This window comes from Mauremys mutica, chromosome 9 (genome assembly GCF_020497125.1).
Source record: "Mauremys mutica isolate MM-2020 ecotype Southern chromosome 9, ASM2049712v1, whole genome shotgun sequence".
NCBI classification, from domain to species: Eukaryota; Metazoa; Chordata; order Testudines; family Geoemydidae; genus Mauremys; species Mauremys mutica.
In genome coordinates this window covers 100,921,691-100,949,578 of record NC_059080.1, presented here as the reverse complement: position 1 = coordinate 100,949,578, position 27,888 = coordinate 100,921,691, and the positions used below count along the sequence as shown (strand labels likewise).

At 47.4% G+C, this 27,888-nt stretch overlaps 1 protein-coding gene across 8 annotated transcripts in view; it reads right to left on the bottom strand.

Moving 5' to 3' along the window:
* The window catches only part of LOC123377191 (LIM domain containing preferred translocation partner in lipoma), a 498,276-nt gene that overhangs the window by 185,308 nt on the left and 285,080 nt on the right, over nt 1-27,888 (bottom strand). For all 8 annotated transcript variants that reach the window (XM_045029748.1, XM_045029745.1, XM_045029746.1 and 5 more), the window contains one exon: nt 5,268-5,390. In XM_045029748.1, the coding sequence (XP_044885683.1) occupies nt 5,268-5,390 (123 nt within the window). The remainder of the gene's footprint in view (nt 1-5,267; nt 5,391-27,888) is intronic.

Below are 27,888 nucleotides of genomic sequence, written 5' to 3'. Positions count from 1 at the left end.
CAAAGGGTGTAACCATATGTACAGGATGTTCTAGCCATACATTCTAGCCTGGGAAGCAAAGATTTGGAGGCAGCAGTGAATAAGCCAAACGTGAGCTCCCAGTGTGATGCTGAGGCCAAAAGAGCTAATGGGAGAAATAAACAGGGGAAACTCAGCTCTATTTGAACTGGTGCGACTGCTGCTGGAATCCTGTGTCCAGTTCTGGAACACACAATTCAAGAGGGATGTTGATATAGCTGAGACGATTCAGAGAAGAGCAACAGGAATGACTAAGGATTGGAAAGCATGTCTCAAAGAGTTCAATCTATTTAGCTTAACTAAGAGAAGGGTGATGGTTGACTTGATTGCAATCCATAGGTATCTATATTGGGAAAATATTCAACAATGAGCTCTTCAATCTAGCAGAGAAAGGTATCATGGGTATAAGTTGAAGCTACACAAATTCAGACTGGAACTAAGATGCAAATTTTTGACAGCAAGAGTAATTAACCACTGAAACAATTCACAAAGAGTCGCGGTGAACTCTCCATCACTGGTCATCTTAAAATCAAGATTGGAATTTTTCCAAAAGTTGTGCTCTGGTAATTACTTTGGGTGAAATCTCTGGCCTGTGTTATACTGGAGGTCAGACTGGTCCCTTCTGGTCTTGAAATCTATTAATCTATGCTTGCGCCCAGTTTACCAAGCAATCCAGACCGCTCTAAATCAGCGGCTTTTCCTCTTCATTATTTACCACTCCCCCAATTTTAGTGTCCTCTGCTAACCTTGTTTTCTTCCAGGTTATTGATACAAATGTTAAATACCGTAGTGCAAAGAACTGGTCCCTGCAGGACCCCACTGGAAACACACCCACTTGACATCAATTTCCATTTTACAATTATATTTCAAAACCTGTTAGCCAATTTTTAAAGCTTTTAATACGTGCACATTAATTTTATATTGTTCTAGGTTTTTTAATTAAAATGTTGTGCGGTACCAGATTTGCATGTAAGGGTGACTCCCACAGGTGCTTTTTGACCGGGAATTCCTTGCGACAGGAGATTAACCTATGTTACATAGTTAGAGCCAGATTCTGCCACCATTACTGACAATGTCCCCCTGAAATCAGAAACTTGCACAGAAGACTGAGGGCTTGTCTACAGAGGAAGTCACACCGGTATAAGGTAGTGTGTGAATTTAAACTATTATTGTTATACCAGTATAACCTCCATTGTGGATGCTTTTACTCCAGTATAAAAGGGCCTTTTTCCAGTTTAGGTTATGCTTCTTTGGAAGCAGTTTAAACTAAGATGAAAAAAACCCCACTCTTATACCCGAATGGGTGTCCCCACAGCAGCGCTACATAGTACAACTATAGTGGTTTAATTATACCAGTATAACTGGAAAAATCTCCCATGTAGACACCCCTAATTCCCTTTTCCTAGCTACTTCCATTATCCTGGCACATTTGAGATTTTAAGTGAAGGCTTGAGCCAGTAGCTATGCTGCTTTACTGATGAGGTGCCTCACAGTTAGCAGCCTGGGCTATTATCCGACTATAGGCTACCGAGTGAGTCACTAGGTTTTTTTATACTTACTGCAGATCAAATAAAGACAAACATCCAAGGCTTGCATTATGTTCCCACACTTGGAGGATTTACTCATGTATCTTTTGATTATAGCACATGACACATTCAACTCCAGCATTTTCTTTTTCTTGCAGCTGTTGTTAATAGTTGGCATAATTCTATTTTTCACAAGACACAATTACATTAACTAATAAATACTGAAAAGTGTAACGTAAAATGAACAAAAGAAGGGTTGCTCCGTATCAAAGCTGAAACGCTGCTTCTAACCCAAGCTGTTTGTTCCTAGCTGTAGTAGCAAACGCACTACATAAGATCACTCTGCCAATTCCTAGGCTTGAAGGGACAGTTTTCACTGCACGGTTAGTCTAGGTGATTGGTACCCAGGTCTAAAACCCCAGGTGAGCCTACCCTCTGGGTGAGCATCCCCCCAGAAGAGCTCTACCCAGGGTACTGTGTCCTCATTGTTTCTGCACTCACCTGTGTGTGTCTGAGGGCATGTCCCATGGTTCCTTGTGCTGATACACGCTAGGATTCCTTCCCGATCATTTGCATCAATTGCAAAAAGAACTTATCTGTCCTTTGGAGGAATTGTGGGAAGCCACTGGAGGACTATCAGCACTTGAGTGATTTTGCATATGTCCTTGCCACAAAAGTGGGCAGGCTCCATCTCGAGTTAAAGTGGAGCTCAGGTGCCAACCCACCACCACCAGGCCAGTAAAAGCCCGTTTACTGTGCAGTGAAGACACACTCCAAGAGACAAATCTACAGAGCCACTCACCGTAATCACAGGCAGAAAATTGTGCACTAGTTGCACATGAAAAATGCGAGTTTATGCACACTACCAATGGGATACAGGATCTCAGGGCTGCCGACTTTATAAACTGGAATAAGTTACATGGCTCCATTGCAACTAGGGCTGTGTATCTGAATGCTACAGAACCCCAAATAAACCTGTATAGGGTGGCATTTGAATTGAGATTTCTACCACCAGGACCTATTTAAAATATGGGAACAAAATAATGCGAGATCATAGTCTTTTCACACTATTTCAGAGCCCAGAGGAAGGATATACTGATACAAGAGTAAACCTCTTACATTGTTTCAACCCCATAAAGTGTTTCCCAACCCCCTCTTCCCGCCAAAAAAAACCCTAATAAAAAAACAAAAGAAATACAAACTATTTGATGCAGAATGCTAGAGCATGAACACAACTCCAGTTACAAAAGGCAGTGTTGTAACTTTCCATCACTCATCTTAAGAAATTCTTGACATTAGAAAAAGGACGAAAACCATGACTACTTCACAAGGTCTGCAGTTTAGACAGAGTACCCTGAATTAGATTGTTTGCAAGGAACTAAAGCAGGGGTTCTCAAACTTTTGTACTGGTGACCCCTTTCACATAGCAAGCCTCTGAGTGAGACCTCCCCTTATAAATTAAAAACACTTTTTAATATATTTAACACCATTATCAATGCTGGCGGCAAAGCAGGGTTTGGGATGGAGGCTGACAGCTCGTGACCCCCCCACGTAATAACCTCACGACACCCTGCGGGGTCCCGACTCCCCATTTGAAAACCCCTGAACTAAAGGATGGGCTGCAAACACGTATGAGCGCTGTCTCCATGCAGCTACAATGAAAATGAGACGCATGTCTCATGAGGTCGTCTAAGGGTCCAAACCAACCAAGAAAGCCAGGGCACCAATAATTCTGCAAACGCCCTGAGGGTGGAATTTTAAAGAGCAGTTGATGTTGGTTTCACTCCTCTCCCCGTAAGTCAGTGTTCATGCTCTCATTGGCTCCAGTGGGAGCAGCGTTAGGCCAGCACTGAGCCCATTTGTAACTTCCACCCGTATGGTAGAATTACTTTAGCTCTGACAGACCCTGTCTACACTGGCGGCGGCAGTGGGGTGCGCGCAGCTCCATGTGGCAGTGAAAGGCTCTGGCAGGGGAAGGAAGCGGGGAAAGGCTACGGCGGGGGCAGTGGGGTGCGCGCAGCTCCATGTGGCAGTGAAAGGCTCTGGCAGGGGAAGGAAGCGGGGAAAGGCTACGGCGGGGGGAGGCAGCAGGACACTAAACGGCTATGAACAGTAGTGTAGACATGGGAGGCACCTCTTGGGTGTGTCAAGAGCCATGTAAGTTACATGCCCCAGCGTTCAGCATGGGCAATCCACTCGCCTACGCTGTGCCTCACCTCTACACTGCTGTCTCCACCGGTGTTAGCTGGGTGTGCGCAGTGTCTACTCAATACTCCACTGTAAGGAGAGACCTAACTCGACCAGGTTGTTAACGGCAATGGGTAAGGAGGCAGAGCCCCTACCCTAAAATGATTGCAACGGAATACAGGCCAATGCCTCGCACAGTGCAACCATTTGCATCAGCTAATTCTGATTCTTCTTACTTTTGTGGGGTTAATCAGAGTCACCGTCACTTCAACATACTGTGGCAAGGCACCTTCTCAGTCTCCCCAGCCTCTGCTGCTTTTAGCCCTGGTGAGACAGGCTTGGGTAATATGGTCCCCCTTGGGACACTGGGGAAGTCTGCTCCCCGTATCTCCACCAGTCCTGTTTAGAGTCTTTTTACTCCCTTGTGGGAGAGAGCACTGCCTCTCCTCCTGGTGAGGCTCGCTGTCTTGCTGCTCCAACACTCCTGGCAGCAGGGCTCCTTCTCTCTCTGCCCCGCCCCGCTCCTTCCTCCCAGGGAAGGGTTTAAAAAGGTCTCAGGCAGCCCTAAGTTGGAATCAGCTGATCCTAATTAACCTCACGTAGCTCCCCCTCAGCTGATTGTAAGTGCTACCTGGGTAACCCTTTCTCAGCTGAACCTGATTGACCTGTAGTTGCCTCCCAGTTGATAAGGAGAAGGGCCTTTTAACCCTCTGGGACTGATTCCTACCCCTCCCTTGCAGCTGTCTGTCCTGAGTTTATCACAATACATGTATATCATATACACAGAGTTGCATAAACATGTAGAAACACGTCTACACATAATACGTGATGGCAACGGTAAGTAGAGAGAGTACAAGAGATGTCCAACTGGATGGCTATTGGGTTTGAGATGTCTTTGGACACCACATCAACAATCCCCTTGAAATGCCGTTACTGTGTCATTTTTCAGGTGCTAAAAAAATCGCGTAACATGCACAGATCTGCTTCCTAGGTGTCCCCAGAATCATAGGGACACAGATCAGCCTGTAGCCCAGACCTAGACATGGAGGAGGAAGCAAGGTTCCATTGTGTGTTATTGCTTTATCAACCACTCTGACAGCTGTGCTATGATCCAAGCATGAAGATCATAGATTTGCCGTTGATTAGACAACAAAGCGAAAAGAACACAGCTTGATATTCAGATAGCAGGGTCAGGCTGCCAGGAGCGAGAGATAAAACGTGCTTTTGAGCATGTTTTTAACTCAGCAGCTATTGCTGAAAGAAAGTCGTGGGATGCAGGATGCCATTTTTATGGTGGCACCTCTGGCCAGCTCCACACAGACACGTAAACACGCCTGCTCGCTTGCACTGTAGGGCCTGAACAGGTCCCCCTTCCAGAGTCACTTCGGCGGGTACATCTGGATGCTATAAAGATATAAAATGGCTTGGGTACTCCCAGTGAATACTCACTGGTTTGCACGTTGACTCCAAAAGTCCCGATTTCTCACTCAAAGTTTACACAGTTCGACAGGCATAAAACGGGGCTCAAACACTAACCTGTTGAGTCCGTGGCTTGTATGGGGAGCTGCTTTCCAAGTCAGCCAGGATGCTGGTCAAGGAGTCGATTTCCGCATCTAAACTGGATCGTCTTTCTTCAAGCGTCTTCTCACCGGGATTTACCTAGCCGAGTAAGGAACAAGATTTCAAACTCTTTCAGTGGCTCAATCCTGCATGCCGTTTCTGATTTTCATCACATGGAGATACTCTCACACCCTGGCAACAAATGCAGAGCCCCAGGTAATGCACAGATAAACATGCTGACATATTATAGCTGGCTACCGTAATCAGACTGGGGATAGGAGAAGGGGAGCGGGTGACGGGGAAGGGGAACAACTGAGTTGCAAAAGGATTTAATCTGGTTTTTAATCTGTAATTCGCATTTTCCCCTACAGTTTCTGGAAGGTTTATTTAAGGATTATGAAATTATCTTAGAGGGTGCTGCATACATGAGTAAGGAGCTATATTTTAGCAGCAGGCCTGGTGCGATGGTTTGAGCATGGGCATTCAAAAGAGCATCTGGGAATGTCTTTGCAAGGGAGTCGTGTCCCCCGCCCCGGAATGCAGCATGGCTGTCATTTAACAGCACCGAACAATACGAAAGCAATGGGTAAGGTCAAGATGGAAGGAAGAACATGGTATCCAATTGATACCACAAAGGGAATTTGGAGGAGACAGAATGCCATTGCCCGATGGGAATCTGGACAGGACAGTGGTGTTAACAATCCTGCATTAAGGCCCATGGGATCTATAATGACCACAAGAGATCAGGGTCCCTCTTTTACATCTCACCTGGAAAATACCACTTCTTATAGCACAGCGGCTTCTTGCGGGCCAGAAGGCAGAGGGTGGCAAAGGTGCGACTGTGTTGAGAAACACAGAACGAATTTGCCTCATTATAACTTTTAATAGGAGGTCAAACGATTTCCCTTCTAACGCCCTTTGTCATGCCTCGGCCACAGTGTTTTATGATGCTACCATGGAGCCTAACCCTTGCCTACGGTCCTTAGAAAGAACATGTTCGAACAGCGTGGAAATGCTGCAGTTCTTTAGGAACAGTCTCAATGAGGTCGAGTAGTTAGCAAGGACAGGACTGGGAGCCGCTGGCATTGGGTAATCTACTTCCATCCCGCCCACTCACTGGGTGACCCTTCACCTTCATCCACCCAGCTGGAAAAATGGTAAAAAAGCAGGCGCTGCCCCTGATCTGACCAAGCCGAAGTGATAGACAATGCATGCAAGCCGACCGGCCCGATAAATTATTCCACGCCTGTTTGTGAGCGTTTCTGCAGATTCCGCATGCCCCCGATCTCGCTCAGCCTGAAGGGAGAACAGCAGCGAGCCTCGCTAGCCTGACTTGTTTGTCAGTGAGTGAATTCCTGGTGCACAGCTCGCAGCAGCTGTGACATAAATCCGTCCCCAGCCCTGCCGATCCCTGCTCTGCTCTGACGGAGACTGATTTTCATTTGCTAATCCTAGCACCCACCACGAGGCCGTACCAGGACCTGAGATGCACTCGCTATAAAGCCTTCGGCCCAGAGGAGAAGCCGGGCTGGAAGCTTGGCTCTCAGGGCACAGTAGCAGTTCCCGGTAGGGAGAGATGGGCAGAGGGCACCAGGCGAGTCTGGTGGACCATGAGGCAGGACCAAGTGCACTGATTCCCCCATAGTCCACCCCGCCACTGAGCCCAGAGCATCTGCTCCCAGCAGGATTCGTAAGTCGCAAGGAAGGAGCAAGAACAATATTTACTGTGCGCCTTGTAGGTCTAAAAGGCCCTGTCCCAAAATGGGTTCATACAGAACAGACCAGATCACCAGGGTTCCCAGCCTTTGGTTGTTTCAAGCCCCTCTCTCCCTTGCCCCTGCCCCTCACCCAACACAGATGCAGATTCAACTCCTTTATTTTTCCTCTCTGTCATTCACCCTTTTTTCTCTCCTTCTTTATTTTGTGCTTTCCTCTTCTCTCCATTCCCCACTCGCTGCTGGCGCTTAGAGCACAAGCTGCCACGCTTGGCCCTGGAGAGCCGAGGTGCACGAGCTTTCGACCGCCTGCTGCCAGAGCAGCTTGGGCCGGTGGCTGGGTTCCAGAGCCTCACGTCCTGGGGTGGGCGACCCATCGCCACGGCCGGCTACGCTGCAGGAGCAGGGAGAAGACGGGAGTGGCTCTCGAAGTCCTGCCTGCCGCCACCGGACTACGTCTGCAAGGGAGGGGAGCTTTGGAGTCATGGGGTGAACTCCTGACCCCACTGAAGTCAAAGGCCAAACTTCCATCAACTTCAACAGGGTCAGGATCTCACCCCTTCTGCTCTCCCCACCTGCATAGCACCTGCCCGTCCACGCAGGGATAAAATGACAAAGGAAGCGGCAGGAGCCTAAGTCCTGCCTGAGCAGCTTGATGAGCGTTGCAACAAACTTAAACTTAAGCCCTGAGCTGCGCCTAAGGAAGACTACATAGGATATAGCTCTGATTTGGGAAATTACATGAGTGAAGGCTACCCTAACCCACACGTGCAAGAGGGCAGAGTCAAGGTTACGCACGCTCACCCGTGCGCCCTTCCCATCCTCTTAACCCAGCTTCTTGTGTGGAATTGTGTGGACTCCTTCAGGACACATGTTGTTTTCTCTCCATTGTGCGAATCAGCTCCAACGCTCAGACTTACATGCCAGTCATCAGTTCGAGAGCAGCCAAGAAATCCTCTCCCAGACACGCAGTGGTATCGGCTCGCCCTGCACTAATGACAAACCCTGTACCTGCTGCATCATCTCCTAAGTCCGCAGGGCCATTTTAGCAGGGAAAAGTTACTCACACTCCTTTCCTGCCCAATCTCCATTCAGAAGCGGTCACAACACTTCAGACAGCTATTCCCATGCAGTGCACCTCACAAGGGCACTGCACAGTGATTTCCCTGAGCAGACAACCAGGAGCAAAACAAAATACGCAAATGGAGCCTACCCTAAAGCGCACACAACCGATCCAGAACAATGCTCTGTGTCCCATACCCAATAGTATCTGCCGTGTACTGGATACACTAGGACAGTCCTGGATGCATCATTTGTTTCCACGAGTTATTGATGACCTTATAACCCACAAGTGGCAGAGCAGAGCTGGGCCGCAATTGAGGTAGGAAAGGGCATCGCTAACGAGTGGAAACAAACGATGTTTATGTCACGGGCCATACAGGGACGTATGTAACAAACGATGTAACCCAGAGCTGCTTATGCAACAGTGGTTTCGCTTTGCGCCTGCAATATCGGAGCATGTGACAGATCAATGCTGTGTCCATCTGCAGCAGCCGGGTCCCGCCAGTGAGGGGCGGTGTGTGAAAAGGAAGGGTCCTTAGCTGTAACGTTACCGCACTGGGGGAGAAAGAGAGCAGAGGAGCTATGAGGGGGAGACAGCAGGAGATGCACACTGTGGGGCAGACAGGAGGAGGGTACAGAAGCCAGGCAGCTGGGCAGTACTTGTCGGACCAGCCAGGCACTTTGGGGGTGGCTGTGCAATCTCACGTAAGTGGCACCACATCCACCTGCTCCCCTCGGCTCACAACCTGCCCCACCTCTCTGCAAAGCTCTGCAGTCTGTGATAAACCACAGACATGGATTGGGATGGTAGGAGCAGGAAATGAAGCTAGTTGCAGGGTTGGCAAGTTGGCACTAAGTTTAGACAGAACTGAAGCTAAAGAAGTGAGACTAGGGATCTTGCTGGCAGGTCAGGTATATGCCAGCTGTCCATACAGAGGAGGAATATTTCATTTATAATTGTGGTCCAGTTGGTAGGGAACTGAGCTAGGAGTCCAGAGACCTGAAGACTACTCCCAGCTCCGCCACTGACATGCTATGTGACCTTGGTCAAGTCACTTCCCCTTTCTGTGACTCTCTTTCCCCTCCCACCAATCATCTGCCTTGTCTGTTTAGACCATCAGCTCCTTGGTGCAGGGACCGTCTCTCATAACAGGGTTCAAAAAAGAACTAGATAAGTTCATGGAGGATAGGTCCACCAATGGCTATTAGCCAGGATGGGCAGGGATGGTGTCTCTAGCCTCTGTTTGCCAGAAGCTGGGAATGGGCGACAGGGGATGCATCATTTGCTGATTCCCTGTTCTGTTCATTCCCTCTGGGGCACCTGGCACTGGCCACGGTCAGAAGACAGGACACTGGGCTGGATGGACCTTTGGTCTGACCCAGGAGGGCCGTTCTTGTGTTCGTATTGTATCGTATTGTACAACGCTTTGCACGCCTGCTCTTGGCTGGCCTCTGTAGGTGCTACTTCAATACATACAGTTTATACACACACAAAACATTGATCAGTTTCCATAGTCTGTCCCTCCAAAACGGCTCTCCCAATCCCATGCATTTCAGTGGGGTTGAAACCTGTGTCCCTAGTTTGCTCCCCCAATCTCTCTATTTTTGGTTTTCAAATGGGCGTGGGCTTGTGTGCGTGTGGCACAGAGCCCCCGTGCAGCCAAAGTCCAAAGCACCATGTGCCTCGCATGTACACAGCACTTCCCCAGGTATGCCCCGTATTCAACACGATTACCTCCTATTTAACTATGGGGGAAATGCCAATTGGCTGACTTTTTAACACCTATTTAACACCTTTTTAACACCTATTGTACCCACAAGGAGCGAGCGCAACAGATTTTCGCCAGTGAAACTGCCCAGTTTGATGTTTGTGTTGATCTCTTGTGCCCCGTTCCTCCAATGACACCACGGCCGGCCATAGGATCCTTTCCACACCATACCCCCTCGCTACTCATCGCACTGGCTATACAGTTCTTCTGCCCGCCTTTCCGAGATCACCAAAGCCATCTGCAGTGCAGAGAGACTCAACAGCTGCAGCTGAAAACCAGCAGAAAGAGGCATCCTCCAAGGCATAAGGAAAATAAGGCACCCTGCAGATTTGTCACTGTGCATCCCCGCCTGAACCTAAAGACAAGAGCAAAGATTTTGTTTCAAATCCCCAAATATACATTAAAATAGTTCAGGGGAGGCTGCCCCGCCAAACAGGCATGCGAAGACAAAAGATGACTCCTGCGTGCAGGGTGGGGATCCAAGGGGCTAGATTTGATGTGAAATCCCTGTTCCAGGCATCAGGGACAGGTTGGAAAAGCAGCAGTGCCCTTTAAAAATGGCGAGATTGAGCTTTTTGAAACAAATCTGAAATGATGGGAGGTTTCAGCAGATGTGACTGCCGTGATTTCAACAGATGTGGCTGAATCAGGGATCTAATAGAACAGAACTTCCCTGCTGTTCCATCCGGCTGGAGCCAGCCCTGGACTATCCTTGTTAGTCTTGTGATGACAGGAAGGATAAAAGCAAAAAGAAGTTAGGGTTTCATTTCTCTCTCTCTCCCTCTCAGGTGAAACGACGTTACCGGATTTATTTTGCTGGGTTTTCTTGGAACAAAAGACACCAATGCGAGGTGAAGAATGGGCTGCTCGAAAGCACTTGGCATTCGCCTAGCTCTGCTCTCATGGAAGTCAGGGGTAAAACGCCCATTGACATCAGTGGGAGTGGGGTTCGGCTCATGCTGAGCGCTTTTGAGTCTCTCCCCCTAAATTCTTCCATCTGCTGAACCTGGCTGAAAGTGCCTCCAAAGGATGGAAAAGCGGCGCACAGGGCTGGGGGACGGGACACCCTTCGACACTGCGCTCCATCCAGTGTCTCTCCAGGCGATGGGTGGACTTTACCGCTCGCCCCATAATCAGCCAATGAAGAATAAGAGCACCAGCCAAATAGCAGTGCTGGATGCCTCTCTTGGCAGGGCTCCCGTTAGCATCTCTGCCCCTGTATGGCCCGTGACACAAATATAACCTCGCAGGATGCAGAGGGAACATCAGTCAGAGGCAGCGCTAGGGACTCAGGACTAGGAGCTGTGTGCTTCTGAGTTCCAATCCCAGCTCCAGTGCAAACCTACTGTGAGAGCTTGACTCTCTGTGCCTCAGTTTCCCCATAAAAATGGAAACAGCAATCCTTTTACGGGCTTCTTGCGTTGTGAGGATTAACCAGTGAAGCTGCGGTGCTTGAAGATGCCCAGCGTGGTAAGTGCTATGTGGTACAGCTGTGGCATACAGACAGGTGAGTGACAGAATCATTTGCTAAGCACGGCTAAGACAGCGCTACTTCTGTACCTTCATGAGCAGCCTACCACCTTGCCCTGGATGTGGGAGGTGTTCATCGGTGCCTTTCCTCTGACAGCTGGGTTCAGCCGCGCTCTGGATTCACGCCCAAGGCCACGGGATGTGTTTGCGTCTTGGTGGTGCAATATACCCCCCTGGTAGTTCACAATACTGATCCATTCAGGAAGCGTCGGGTCACAGAACGCTGCCTGGCAGCCACCTTCTTCCTTACAGGTTTGTGAGTGGACAGACGATGTAGCTAACCAGCTGACTGCAACTGGCAGGCTGCAACCACCATATCACGGCCACTAGGCTCTTCCTCATCACAGAAGCTTCCCGCACCAGCCCCAGCCAGAGGCCGAGATCAGAAGCCCCTCACAGGTCACAGAAGCGGCAGAGTGTCGAACATTTACAGGCAAGGTCATGCAGGCAAAGTCATGGAAATACCATCTTGAACGTCCACCAGTCTGCATCTCTGACAGACGGGCCATAATTCACAGCGTAGGCCACAAAATCCCTAGCGCACACACTATGCTGTAGGCAACAGGGCTGGCACATAGTCTTTCCGACATTCTTTTGCAACAGAAGGAGGGGAAAAAGGCAGAGTCTTTATTATTCATGCTCTGTAGCACAGTGGCGCCTGTCGGTCTCACCGGAGATCGGGGCCCTATCGTGCTAGGCACTGTTGGTAAGTATAGTAAGAGGCCGTCACGCCCTGAGGAGTTTACAGTCTAAGTCGACAACAGACCAAAAGAGAGGGAAGGGAAAGTGGGCAGGGAGAGAGGAAGCGATTTGTGTCAGGTCATTTGGGAAGAGAATCCTGGTCTTCCTGAGGCCTCAGCCAGCACTCTATCCACCAGGCCACCCTAATGTCTCTTTCGTTTTCCATATTCAAGTTTCCTGGTCCTGACGGAGCACATCAGAAGAACAGAAGTGCCTGTCAATGCTACCGAGCTCCAAATAATCATCCGATGTAAATCCACAGCCAATTAGCGGCCTAGAGCTGAAATCGCTTGCCGCGATGAGGATCGACTCGTGGGCAAGGAGCCATTGCGTTTCCGCACCTACAGACGGTGCCCAGATCCTGTCAAAACTGGCCAGTTAGTTACCTCGTGTGGAGGAGCTGAGCCACCACGGCAGATGGCCAGGAGAACGGCATGCCAGAGAGCCCTCCACTACTGCATTGCTTTCCAAGGAGCTTCTGGGCTAATGCTAAGGGGCTGAGCCCCTGCGCTGCAAGCATCCAAGGTGCGGTTTGGTTGTTGCTTCCGAAGTCACCAAAGAAGCTTTCGGCTCTGGGGACTCGGGACTGTGTATCCAGCAAGGGAGGAGAAAGAAAGCTTCTGCCCTTGAAACGCTCTTCACCGGTAGAGCTCAGCTAAAGGGAATCTGTGCTTTCCACCGTGTTGCCTACTGACCTGCTAGGCCTGGTGCTGAAGGCGGATTATCCAGGGCGTCTGCCATACAACTAGTACAGAAGTATGTCGACAGAAGACAACAGAACTCAGAATAGCATGCTTGGGGCCGCAAGAGTGGGGGAGAAAATTAGTTTGAGAAGGAGGCTGCGGCAGCAGCTACAAACAATGCAGGAGACACCTTGCGGCACCATTAGGCTCCGAAAAGTGACTCGACAAATGACAATGCAGAGGGTCTGTATCAGCTCTCGCTCAATGATTCCACATCATACTGCTCAGTGTACGAGCGGCACGAAAAGATTTCTAACTGCCAGCCCAGCAAATTCCATATGAGAAGCTGGAAATCAAGCCACGGTCTCTCCTTCTGCCGCTTATAGAAGTGGGATGTGCGTGACAGCTGTGCTGAAGATGCCTGGAAGAGAACAGTATCTGTCTTGCTCTTCCACAGCTGGGTTGGCTGGGCAGTGTGAACAGGCACAAACACTGGAATCTGGGCTGGATTAGGGCTCAGATTTGAAGGCTGAACTAGGATTAAGGTTCAGTAGTGCCCAAATCTCGCTAGATCTAATTTCCACCATAGGACAGTATTTTCAATAGGTTTAGACTAGAGGGCCACACACTTCACTGCCTCTGGAGGCCTAGCTCAATGACAGAGAGCAGCATGTTAAGCTGCTGCCTACGGAGAAAAAGAGAAGCGGTTCCAAGGATCTGACAGACCCAGCAGCACATTGGGTTTGCCAATACGTCAGGATGTACGCTTGTGTACGCTGTGCTACCAGATGCAAAATCCGCAGTGAGCTGAGAAGTATCTTCATAAACTAAGAAGGTACATCAAGATGTCTGAAAACTAAATGGGGTGGGGAGGAATAAAACTAGTTTATTTTTCCATTAAGGCAATTTAATGTTCCCCGGGTGGAATTACAACCGCTTGTCCTTGGGAATTAAATTGAATTAGCAAAACGTTTTTGTTCCTCAGCAGAATATACAATAGAAAATGGGATGTGTCACTTTTTCTTTACGTCTTCTGCAGGACGACGCGCCTTTCTATTCATGGGGCAAGACAAAGCCCATCGGCCGGCCATAAAACCCTCCTGAACCAGCAAGACTGCTGGTGACTGTAGCTAACTTCACAGGAGCAAGGAATACAACCTTTTCCTTTGCATTCATAAAAATGCCATTAGGACTCATTATTGATAATTATGGCCACTGTTAAAGTTTCCCATTTCCTTGCCCATTCCCCCCACTAACTTAAAATATGCTCCAGTCTCATCACAAATTAATGTTTAATTAGCCATTAAGTTGAGTTAATGTTCCCTGCACAGTATGTTGCCTGCAGAATAACTGGGAACTAAAACTAGATATTGGCTATTTCAGCATCCACCTCTAGTGGGACCCACAACCAAACAGTAACCAATTACCTCCAATATATATAGTCACAAAATGCTATAAATATAGTACAGTAGAACCTCAGAGTTCAGAACACCTTACTTACGAACTGACCAGTGAACCATACACCTCGACTGGAACTGGAAGCATCCTATCAGGCAGCAGCAGAGACCGGGGCGGGGGAATACACAATCCCGTGTTAAACATAAACTATTAAAAAATGAAGGGACAGCAGCATTTTTCTTTTGCATAGTAAAGTTTCAAAGCTGTATTAAGTCACTGTTCAGTCGTAAACTTTTGAAAGAACCACCATAACATTTTGTCCAGACCTACGAACCGATAAGGGTCAAGGTAAGACACATGTATACAGTATAACTGATTAACAAGCCTTATTTTAAAAGTCCCTCCAAACAAAATTCCATCAGCAGAGAAGTCACAGTAATTTTTTATCATGCCAATCACTTAAATTATACAGCTGGAGATAAGGCGCGCAGGAGGCGCACAGACTGGGGGTGGGGGCTATCTCCTGGAAAGCAGTGACTATGAAAAGCATTTCGGGGTCAGAGTGGACAAGCAACACAACTTGAGCTCCCAGTGTGACGCTGTGTCAAAAAAGAGCTAATGCTCCCCTTAGATGTATAACCAAGGTGGTAGTTCACCGGAGCAGGGAGTTGATTGATCTCCAGATACAGCACTGGCAGGACTGACACTAAAAGACAGTCTACAGTTCTAGTGTCCACCTTTTAAAAAGGATGCTGGAAATTTGGACAGGGGACAGAAAAAGCCACAAAAATGATTTCACAGCCAGATAAAATGCCTGGCAATGAAAGACTTAAAGAGCTCAATCAGTTTAGCTTATCAAAAAGCAGAGTGGGAGGTGTCTTAATTACTGTGTCCAAGTAACTTCCTGGGGAGAAAATACCAGGTACTAGCATAGCGGTTCTCAACCTTTTTAAGCTGAGCCCCCTCTTTGAGTTACAATTTTTGGTTGCACCCCCCACCGCAGACACACGCAAGGCTGGGTGGCCTGCTGAGGTGAGTCGGGGGTGGAGGGGGTGCTCCCTCCCTGAGTCCCACCACGTGGGGCCACCGTCACTGCTCCCTCCCCCCAAAAAAATCCTTCCGCACCCCCATAGGGGGGCACACGCCGCAGTTTGAAAACCTCTGTACTGAAGGCATCTTTAATCTAGCAGAGAAAGGCAAGAATGAATGGCTGGAAGCTGGAGCCAGACAAATTCAAATTAAAAACCTGGCACAAATTGTTAACAGCAAAGGTGATTAACCCCTGGAACAAACTACCAAGGGAAGCGGGAGATTCTCCACCTCTTGATGTCTTCAGATTAAGCCTAGATGGCTTTCTGGAAGAAAAGCTTTAGTGAAACAAGCTATTGGGCTCAATACAGAGGCTACTGGGTGAAATGTAATGGCTCGTGATTTACAGGAGGTCAAACAACACGATCTAACGCAGGGGTTCTCAACCTTTTTCTTTCCGAGGCCCCCCCGCAACATGCTATAAAAACCTCCAAGGCCCACCTGTGCCACAACAACTGCCTTTCTGCATAGAAAAGCCAGGGCCGGCGTTAGGGAGTAGCAAGCAACACAACTGCCCGGGGTCCCACGCCACAGGGGCCCCCGCAAAGCTAAGCTGCTCAGGCTTCGGTTTCAGCCCAAAGTGACGGGGCTCGGGGCCCCAGTCTTCAGCCTGATGCAGTGGGGCTTTGGTTTTCTGCCCTGGGCCCCCGCAAGTCTAATGCCGGCCCTGCTTGGTGGCCCCCCTGAAACCTGCTCATGGCCCCTCAGGGGGCCCCGCACCCCTGGTTGAGAACCACTGACCTAATGAGCCCTTCTGGCTGTAAACTCTATGCATCTATGACAGTCAGAAACAAAGGCCTGATGGCATTTGTAAGGGCTTGTCTACAAACCAGTTTTTGTACTACCTTAACTGTACAGGTGTGGAAACCAAATTTATGAGAATAACCTGTATAAACACCTTTATACCAGTAAAACTGTGTCCGCACAAGGGGATGTTCCACTTTCACTGTCTCAGTATAAAATTATAACCCTAACCAACATAATTAAATTGATACAAAAACTATGTGTAGACCTGACCAAGGAACAAGCTAGTATAGAAAAAAAAAAACATGGTATGAAAAAAATAATACATAGAGACAGACAGCATATTGGTCACCCTCTTGGACTATTAGCAGCCATTTAAGAGCACATGCTTAATTCCAGCCAAATTTAATCTTCAATGAGACTTACGCAGATCCTTAGGGACTTAGGTGAATTGTAGTTTTAGCTCTAAAATCCACCTCTTTTCCGTAACATCATTGTCAAAAGCTGGAGATGCCCAGATTCTGATTTCTTCCCATGCTTCCCTTCTCTGCACCATTTAATTTTTTCTAGCCTTCAGTTATTTCTTGCTTCCTCTTTGCTGTCCCAGGCTCGTCGGTTTGTTCTGACAGTTTAATAAACAGCTTATTCAAGGGGACACAGCCAAGCAGTTTTGATCAAAGATGGAGATTTTGTTCAAACGAACCATTTTACAAAACCGAATCTGAACAGGAATGTTGTAAAAACTCTTATCGGACCTCAAACATGTTAGAAACCTACATTCAGAAGCCTGGCATCCTGGCAGCACTTCAACATGTACTCAACTTTATGCATGTGCTTAAACCCTATTGACTTCACTGTGACTTAAGCATCCACTGAAGCACTTTCCTGAATAGGTCTTCTGAAAACCACAGTGTCAAACTGACAAGGAGAAAAGAAACCGAACTTGACTATTTTCATTGTCCAAGCTGAGTAAAGCGCAGAAATTAAATGAAAAGCATCACTTGGGGAAAGCAAAATAGATCTTTAAAGCTCTTTCAGTTATAATAGCTATGTTTCTTTTGCAAGCTAAGGAATTTTGTTTTTTTTTTTAAACAAAGTGCAGGGTTGAGTGGTTTATTTAGTTTTTGAGTCTGCAAAACACATGGAGATAAAAGAAATAGTTAACCCTTTATTTCTTCGATGCGTACAGTATTCCAACACTGTAGCTGCATGCTCCACACCAGTTGCTAGGGAAAGATAGAAAGGGTTGGTTGCAATCTCTCTTGGTTTACCCACTTCCTCACAGAACAGAAGCTTGCAAGGACCCAAGACCCTCCCAAAGAGTCTGGCAAACTGGACTCAGGCTTCAGGCAAACACATTATAGATCATGTAAAAGTCAATGGTTCAGGCTTAGTTTCACTTTGAGATTTTGAGTCTTCTTGCACTTGAAACTCCATGCAAAGCCAACGGTACCACTGAAACCTTGGCGAGGGCTCCCTGAGAACAGACAGGTGGATATTTTGGGTCTGACCCTGTAAACTGGAATTCTGAATGGGATGATGCATCTGGACAGGTTGCTCCTTCTTGCTTCTCACAAAGAGAGCTAGCTCTGATCTGGTGGCTAAAATTTCAGCACTCCACACCCACTCTCCAACCGGCTACTTCCTTAGCACATAGCACAATAGCTAGTGCACCTGTCTGGTATCTCCCCAGGAAAGGGGAGCGGGTTATAGGTCACCCTCTGGGGACAGGACGCTCCCACGCAGCAGGCTGAGGAGAAAGGGCATTTGCTGGTTCCAGATAAGTAGGTACCTCTTCACAGACGCTGATGCCATTTTGATCCTCACAGGGAAGCAGAGCTCCTTCGCACGCACCAGGCAGAGAATGGCTGGAGGGCAGAGGCAGGCTGCAGCAGCTATGGGCATGCCAAGACAGTCACAATGGAGCAGAGGTTAACTGCCTTTAAGGAGAAACAGGCTGTGCTGGGCCTCCCTCAAAAGAACCACCAACCGTCATGCAACTTTAGTCAAAACTCAGATCTAACACCCATCTCTGCCACTGACTCCCTGTGCGGCCTCAGGGAAATCACTTCAGCTCCGTGCCTCAGTTTCCCCACCTGTAAATGAGGGCCATTAATATTTCCCCCATCATACAAGAGTGATAGGCCATCTCCTAAAATTTTCCCGTTGAACATTTTGCCTTTTTCAACCGAAACTTGAAAATTTTTTCAAAAGAAAATGATTGACAAATATGAAAACTTTGGTTTTGTCAGAATTTTTCTTGGAGGGAAAAAGATCATTCCCCCAAAAGGTCCAAGAGATGTCCCAACTGAGCCTACTCTACAGTACAGAAAATTGCTGACTCATTAAGAATGGGAGTCGCTTTAGAGACGTGTGCTCCATCCCCTTCTCCTGGTTTCCTTTGCCAACTCTACCTTCCTGTGCCTCATACATTCCAGAGGATCAGAGCTGAAGTATTTATGCCCAATGGGGCTGAGGCTTTGAAAAAGGGAGAAGGATGTGATTTGGATGAACCACTATTTTCACTCCGAAAACTCTGGTTGTGTTTTGGTTTAAACCTTAACAGACCTACGGTTAATGAAAACAACCTGCATGAGAAAGAGCATCAAAACTGATCAATAAATAACCAGCACAGTCCATACACTCTCTGTATAATGCTGCTAACAAATATGGCTTAGATGTTCAAGATGCACAGAACTCCCCTGGGTCCGTCCCTAGACCGCTTGTGGGGATATATTTAGGTGCTGAATAATTGCAGATAAACCAATATACCTGGTTATTTTTCAGTGGGAAATCATGTCATAGCTTGCTTTCACAATTATTCCCCTCGGATGGGTACTTATCTACACTAGAACTCAAGGAAATGTCCCTAACTTATGCTTCTGCTCAGAGCCGACATTCCAATAGGAACCAACAGGGTTCCCTTTGCTAAGGGCAATGCTAGCTCCATGTAAGTTTCTAGAAGGCCACTTACCACTCTGGCAGCATTATCTGACACTGAATGGGACTGAGGGCCCTCAGACCTCCCCTTAACAGGAAAGGGGAGGGTGGTTTGGACCCAATCACATATGAGCAGGCCACAGTTCTAAGGGGAAAAGCAGAAATGTATTGCAAGATAGGAGCAAGGTGCATTGACAGAGCCGTGCATAGGCAGCCCAGCATTGAACAGGTTAGGATCAAGAGACATTAGCAAAGTTGTAATGGGGGGTGGTGCAGGGAGACAGCCGGGCTGGGGACTGAATGCGGGGAGGTGAGGATTGTGGGGCACTGGCACATCGGTGTGGGGGAAGCTTACAGAGAAGCTGCCTACACTAAACCTCATTTTCTTGAGCGCAGTTTGTAGTTTAAGTGGCTACAGCATGGCACAAGCCTCTCTCTTTTACCCCTCCTATGTATATATTTTAAAACGGTTATATAACCTTTTTTCAGTCAGACTCATTCCTACCTGCTCCCCTGTGCATCAGAGATTACCGGCTTGCTGCATTTTCATCAGCAAAACAAAAACAGAAAAATACTATTATGGGAAATGGCTCTGCTAAGATGGAACGACTTTTAAAGTACCGCATATCCCGCTCTCCTAGGAAGAATCCCTTCCAACCTCACTCTAAAATGACATTTTCCCAGTGGTAATTTCACAAGCACTCAGGATTGCTCTGTCACTGTGCTGCATGTTCTTTGCAAAGGCAACATTTTCCGACAACAAAACTGCCTGTCGTGGAGAGCAGAGCACAAAGCTTTGTTTTTCTTCATATGATGGGAACTAAGAGGGAGAGAAAGGAATGTTGCTTTAGCTCTGGGAGTTTTGGGCATTGGGTATTTCTTGGCATGCAGCATAGTTACCACTGCACCCGTGCAAAATGTTCTCCCACAAAAGGGCTGAAATTTATTTAAAAAAAAAAAAAAGTTAGTCTACTTTGCCCGGGGCTACTTGATGTAAAACTGAAATCAGACAACAGACCAGCCTCCAAAATCAGTACCCCACTATTCCACTGTGCACTGTACTTGTCTGACTAAAACTGATTCATTATCACAGAATACAGCCAGGCTTAAAGCATCAAATAGAAACGCTGGTCCCTCTCGCTCCAAATTCCGGCTCTCTGTCGTGCTCCACCTCCCCTGGCGTGATTGAAAGTTTCATCCTTTTAAACTTCATCTTCACACAGGAAGGCAGGTCAACATCTTAAGGAGGGCATTCAGCTTCAGCCGATCTTTGAGACATCCCCTTCTGTACTGTGCCCGGTGGACCGTTCAGCTGAGTCTCGGATGGTGCTTTGGCGTTCCCTAGTGCAATGGTTCTCAAAGCCGGTCCGCCGCTTGTTCAGGGAAAGCCTCTGGAGGGCCGGGCCGGTTTGTTTACCTGCCACGTCCGCAGGTTCGGCCGATCGCAGCTCCCACTGGCCGCAGTTCGCCGCTCCGGGCCAATGGGGGCTGCGGGAAGCGGCGCAGGCTGAGGGTTGTGCTGGCCGCCCTTCCCGCCGCCCCCATTGGCCTGGAGCGGCGAACCGCTGTCAGTGGGAGCCACCATCGGCCAAACCTGCGGACGCGGCAGGTAAACAAACCGGCCTGGCCCACCAGGGGCTTCCCCTGAACAAGCGGCGGCCCTAGTTTGAGAACCACTGGACTAGTGCAATGTGGACTTCACAGGCCGGGACACTAGCACAGCTGCTCCTGCAGGCACCAGTCTGCTAAGTTCACCGCTGTGAATGGCACTTCAAATTGGGTCAGGTTATTTTACTCTGATCTCATTTGCTCCCTTTCCTGGGAGGGGCAGCACCCCAGTGCACCAATGGCAGAATGGCCACTTCTTCAAACCTCCTTTTCCTCTGCCTAAATATTCCAAGCCTGGACATCATAACTCTCCTACTGCCTTACGCCCTCTGTTGGCCAGTGTTGGATTTACACTAGGTGTTACATTCTGTACCTCAAAACAGCACCCTGGAACCCCCATATTCAACACTGTCATATAACTATGATATAGTCTATACAAAGTATGCCTTAGCAACAGAGAGTCCCGTGGCACCTTATAGACTAACAGACGTATTGGAGCATGAGCTTTCGTGGGTGAATACCCACTACATGCATCTGACGAAGTGGGTATTCACCCACGAAAGCTCATGCTCCAATACGTCTGTTAGTCTATAAGGTGCCATAGGACTCTTTGCTGCTTTTACAGATCCAGACTAACACGGCGACCCCTCTGATACTTGAAAGTATGCCTTGTGAGCTATTATTTTAAAAGTCTTGATCTGCTGAACATTAATATCCTGTTGGATTATATGTGCTGTCACGGTATGGGAATTTATGAAGTTTTGCTATGTGTGTGTTACTGAAATATGTTGGAGATTGGGAACACCCACAACCAGCCCTTCAGATACAACAACAGAGCAGCCAGACATGCTGATGGCCCACTGAAGGGAATCCACACTCCCATGGACCATCCCAGGATCTGTATACAGTGGAGAATTCTCAGAGATAGCAGGGAGACAATGGAGACTGCTTGACTCACGTCATAGCAAAGGGTCTTTCCAGCAAGCTGGAAGAAACTACGAAAGAGGGGAAGTGACGTCATTACTTGGCCTCACTTTCCCCCCACAACTCAAACACATCTGGAGGACAAAGTCTGACAAGGGGAAGGTGGTCCCGGGCTGGAGATGAGTTCCAGCCTGTGTACTGAAGATCTGTGACCAGCTTGTACTAACAGGGTGTGATACCACTTGAGTCAAATCCTATTTAGTTTATAGAACTTAGACTGCAAACTTAATTTATCTCTTAGGTAACCAACTTTGATCTCTACGCTCACTACTTATAATCATTTAAAATCGATCTTTCTGTAGTTAATAAATCTGTTTTATATTTTACCTAAAACACTGCAGTTTGATTGAAGTGCTTGGGAAATCTGCTCAGGTTACAAAGGCTGGGGCACATTCACTTTCCTTTGTAGAAGTGGCGAACTTAATGAACTTACACTGCTCAGGCTTCTGACAAGGGCAGGACGGTACAGCCCCGGGAGCAAGGCTGGGGAGCTGGGGGGAACTGGCTGTCGCCTCTGTGTTGTTGGTTCACGAGTGGCTGGGAGAAGTATTCATGTAACTCAGTTGAGTGTGTCCCTGTCTGTGTAAATGAAGCACTTGCCAGAGGTTTGTGGCTTAGCAACATCATCACAGTGTGAGAGGGAGCCCAGGTTGGTGGGACACAATCCAGGTTGCACCCTGTGAAAACCTGTCACACTAGGAGTCAAACTTTGTCAGCTTTCTGTCTGGTCTTCCTATGGGTCTTCCTATTATTCTTTATCATCTGTAGCCCAGTCTCTCTCAGCACAGAGGAAGGCACAATCCCCTTGCCAAATAATTCAGTCCGTGCAGCACCTCGCACATTTTGGACACTACTATAATAGAAGTAACACAAATAATAACTAAATAAATAAACAATAATCATTTGAAAATGGTTCATTGGCTGTATCTAGGCTTGGAAGGAACAGATTTTTTTTTTAACATTGGTAAATATGTGTAAACATTGATTTCACCATAAACACCCAAACGAGCGAAAAAAATATTTCCATTGCTAATAATCGAAATCTACATAACTTGCTTGAGCACCTATTAGAGACTCTTACATAATTGTCTGACACTCGCACAACTTTATGCCACTGAAAAGGTAAATCGATAAAATGAGTAAAAATGCTTAAAATCAAACGCAAATATTAGCTGTTAAAATAATAAAAAATAAAAAATGAATTCTGCCAAGCCTCTTTACAGCTGTGCTTCCCTTACGCCCCTTGCCCAGGATGCTTTGATACGCAGACAACACAGCAAGATATTAATATCCCAGCAGAGAGATTAGATGCAAAACTAACGTATGCTATACTATTAAAATGTTTCCGGTTTCAGTCAAATTAGCTGCTTATTATCAACATTGTTGTCTATTCGGAAGAGAGTAGGGGCTAAAAATTTAAATAAATGAGAACAGAGGGTTATAGAAGATTTAAAATAGACTGTGGTTTGGCATTGTGAAACAACACATGTGCTTGCTTATAAGATGAACTGCATCAAGGTCTGACTGGAAGAAATACTCAGCACAACCTGCCCCTCTCCCCCACCCCCACTTCTATCACTGGACTTACTGATCATACTACTCACATGATGGGAGAAAAAATAGCAGGGATAAAATATGTCTATTCCCCAACTATCTGCATATTTCTGGCCTATTTTATATACCCACATATCATATATTCTCATACATGCTTTATAAACACTCATGCATTGTGTATATTTACACACATATATTTGTTCATACAAAGTATCCGTGAGCATTTAGACACATCGATAACATTTATCTGGTTTGATTTTAACAAAGAACACTGCAGAACCCTTTTTTTAGGGACATGAGCAGCATTCTGATAAAATAAGGTTTGGGTATAAGAGGGTTTAAGTTAGTGGGTACATGGTTTAATTTCACGTACAAGGAAGTTTCTTATCACAGGGATTTGGACAAACAGAAGCCTACGAAACCTGCAGAAGGACGCCCTCAAACATGCACAGCCTGGAGTGCTACTTACAGAGAATCAGCCAGAGCCACCGTTCATTTCCAGCTACAGTGAAGCCCGGCCATTAGCTAATGCCCCAAATTCTTACAGTCATTCCTTGGTGTCGCACACCTGAGCCCAGCCCGTCCCCCAACTCAGGCCAGCGGTTAACAAAACCTAGCAGTAGAGAAAGGCTGAACATATCTTTTCCCCCTCCTAGGCCTGCTCTACCGCTCAGGAACGCTGAAAGGAATGCAATTTATTAGTTTTTAAAGGCACATAGCAGCTGTGATTCTCACTAAAGAACAGAGTGGAGCCAGTAGAAGCAGCACCCTCTCCTGGCAAAAATGACGCTTGTTTCAAAGGTTTGTCTCTATACGCACTAACAACAAAAAAAAAAGGCTGTCCTTTTCAGCTGGACGCTAGCTTAGCAGATGAGTCACAGCAGTGAAGAGACAACGCCACTAACATTCACTGGGAGGAAGCCAGCGAAATGCCTAGCAACCTCTATTTAAAGGGATGAGCCGCTGCTTGCAAATTAATCCACTGACACTGGCGGGAGCGAGCCTGTGTTTGTGTCTGTCTCTCTCACTCGCTGGGAGAGGGAGTGCGAGGAGCGGGCCTCTTCTAAGCAGTTTCCTGGAGGAAGGATGCTTTGAAGCAGCATGGTTTCCGATTTACAAAATTCCAAAGCAAGCCACCAGAAAAGCAGAATGCCCCTTCCCCTCCCCGAGCCATGCAGCCTGTCCATCCTTTGCTGACAACAGGTATTTCACGGAGGAATTATACAATGGCAGGGGTAAAGCCTCTTCTTGCACTGAACATCCCAGTGTCTATCGTGCGGGTATATCGGCACCATGGGAGCATTGGCAACTGCTATAGTTAAGGCTGCAGAAGTGTTTCCATTCTAACCTCCATTTTTAGTCACTTCTCAGAACCCCCAAACCCTCTCTTCCCACCCTCTTCGCCCAGCCAGCAAGGAGACGCACGGTACGTCTATGCTGCAGTTGGACTGGCTAGCCCGGGCCAGCTGATTGGGCTTGCAGTGCTTGGGGGAAGGGGCTTTTTAATCGTGGGGCAGACATCTGGGCTTAGCTGCAGCCCAAGCTCCCGGACCCTCCCACCTTGCAAGGTCCTCGACTCCAGCCCACGTGCGAATGTCTACACTGCAATTCAACAGCCCTTTAGCTCAAGTCAGCTGGCACGGGGGTTTTTAACTGCAGTGTAGACATACCCTCACGGGCTCTAGATTTTATTACTATTCATAACTTATTCATATTCATTATAGGGAGACAGTGTGCTTAAGTGATAGAGCACTGGACTGGGACTCAGGTGACACGGCTCTGCCACTGGCCCCCTGATGACCTCGAATAAATCACTTCATCACTCTTTAGGCCTCAGTTTCCTCCTCTGTAAAACAGGGATAATGACACTCTCCTCCTTTATAAAGTGCTTTGAGATCTGCTAGTGAAAAGTTCTATGTAAAACACAGATATTATTATTATTTGTATCACAGTTCTGCCTAAAGGCCTCAGTGAAGATCAGGTCGGTACTGTGCTAGGAGCTGTACACACGAGTAAAGAGACAGTCCCTGCCCCAAAGAGCTTATAACCCAGTCAGGACAAAGGAGCAAGGGAGGGAAGCCCTTTGCAGGTCTGCAGTTCAGGTAACTTGTCTTTTGGAGCAGCTCTTGTTCTACTCAGACTAAGTTCTCCAAAAGCCCCTGCTGCATCTGGAAACCTGTGTGTGTCTCTGACAAACAATGCAACTAGCATTTCCAGTGGCACGTCCTGATTTCTGAGTGCCTCACTTCATTCTAACCGGTCTGGGGCATGGAGGAGCTAATGGAAGGTCTATCAAAATTCTCCCAAGCAAAACCGAATGCAATACAACCTCTTACTTTCTTTACAAAGGTGCGTGGAGGCTCTTGAATAAATCTGTGCACCCTTTTTAGGGTAACTAAGGCAGAATAGGGACATGCCAGTCTCACTTGCCAAAGTTTTCAGCTGAGTCTTTGAAATGCTGGCCGAGGACACCGGGGCTAACCCTTCTTCTTCTTCTTCTTCTAAGAAGCGTCATGGGATCTCTACTGCCCAAGCAGAAGGGACAGGGCTCATCCAAACCCACCCACGCACACTTGGACACTAAACCGAATCATACCCCAGAACAGAGGGCTGAGCTGATTCTTTCAGGATTTGCACATGTCATTCAAAGAGCTCTAGGCATTTCAAACCGGAGGCTTAGGGGCGCTCAGCTGTCTTCTTGAGTGGTACAACCACCAAGCAGAGGAAGGCCAAGGAGAAGAACAAGATGCCAGCACCGAGCCCTGTGCAGCAGTGAACTCGCCAGAACGGGGTTTATATACGAGACACCAGTGACGCAGAGCTCGTGTGAATTTTACCCACAGAGTGTGAGTGGCAAAGCTGGGAATAACGTTTAGGTTCCCCAGGTCCCTGGGCAATGCTCTAACTGCTAGATCATCCTGCCCAACAACGAAGGTAAACTTCACTTGACTGCTATTAGCTGTGGTCTAGCTGCATCACAGCCATATATCTGAGGCAATGCTAGAGAGAATTGTCGACAGATTCTCATTTTTCCCCCTATGCTGCTTATAATTCCTTCTTAGAAACCCGAAAACAAAATCTCTCTCTCTCTCCCCGGCAAACGTCGACTGCATTTTTCTTCCCATCTGGGTTTTTTTCTTACTTTTCGGGTTGTTGTTTGTTTTTGTATTTTTAATTGAGCACAAGCCAATGTGGCAACAGCCTCTCTGTTTTTCTCCTTATTTGCCAAACATACCATCAGCCATGCCCTCACCACCTTTCTGGGAACAGGGTTTCCCAGTGAATTTCAATTAAGAGGATCTTTCAAGTGTACTTCATTTTCCTCTCCTTTTCCCCTTCCCCCACCTTGTTTAAAAACATTTAAAATATATATGTAAAATATTAATATATGGAGATATACCAATCTCCTAGAACTGGAAGAGACCCTGAAAGGTCATCGAGTCCAGCCCCCTGCCTTCACTAGCAGGACCAAAATACTGATTTTGCCCCAGATCCCTAAGCGGCCCCCTCAAGGATTGAACTCCCTCCCCCTACAGTGCTGTGAATCCAACCATAGCAGCACTGGGGTGCTACTGCAAGAAAATTAGAGCGTGAAACTAAGTGCTTAGGTTTCACTGTCCAAGTTGAGCACCAACTTTGCCTCAGTTTCCCCATCTGTAAAATGAGAATAATGATACTGACCTCCTTTGTGACGCTGCTTTGAGACCAAGGGATGGAAAGCATCATAAAAGAGCTAGGTGTTCCTATTATAATTGATACTCCATAGGTTATAAATTACAGATGTCTGGCCCAGATCATGAGAACAAGGCGTGTGGGTCTGAAGATAAGAATGAGTCTGAGAGAAATTGTTCCATTGAACGCAGCAATGCCATCTTCTCAGGCTTTTTGGGGAGCATCATCAGACCTGTCCACAGATGGATGTACTACAACCTAGTTAGATTCCTGGCAAAGAAGAATTCTTTAGCCTAAAGATCAGAGTTTGTCATCAATGACCTTGTGCAGTTTGACGCAGGTCACGCTAGAGGCCTGGAGCTCTGTCACTTGCTTTCCCTTGACCATCACTCTAACATTCCCTCTTCTCAGAGAGGTAAGAGACAGAATAACATTTGCCAGGGAATCACCTCATTCCCCAGAGCTAGTTTCCCTGATAATCCTGGCATTTAAAGGCACTGAAGCCATGGTCCTTGCTCAAGAACGTTAACCTGCTGCCAGCCAGACGAGGGACAGGGTCTGTACACCCCACTGCAAGACCGTATTCTATCTCTGTGCTTAGAAAGACAGAACTTTAGCATCTGAATGTCTCACAGTAATTAACGTATTTATCCTCCCAAGACCCCGTTGCTACTATCCCCATTTTACAGACAGGGAACTGGGCCACAGGGCAGATTAAGAGATGTGTCCAAGGTCATGTGGCAAGTCTGTGGCAGGGATAGGACTTTAAGTCCAGTCTCTCGAGTCTCAGCTCGGGGTTTTATGTAACAGTCCCTCCCAGGATCCATCAGGACCTTGTCCAGGTGGCAAAGGAAATCCACAAGGAAAGGTGTAACATGTTTCACCGCACACTGCAGACTCCCTGAACCAGATCCAGTTCTCATTCAAGTCAAGGGGAAGGAGCCTAGTGACTTTGGCGAGAGTGGATCAAGCCCTGTGTTCCTTTAATAACCCAGCATGTTGTGGGTCAAATATTCTCCCACTCGGGAAGCAAGCAGCTACAGCTGACTTGGTTTTAAAGTCATATGTTCATAAGAACATAAGAGCAGCCATACTGGGTCAGACCAAA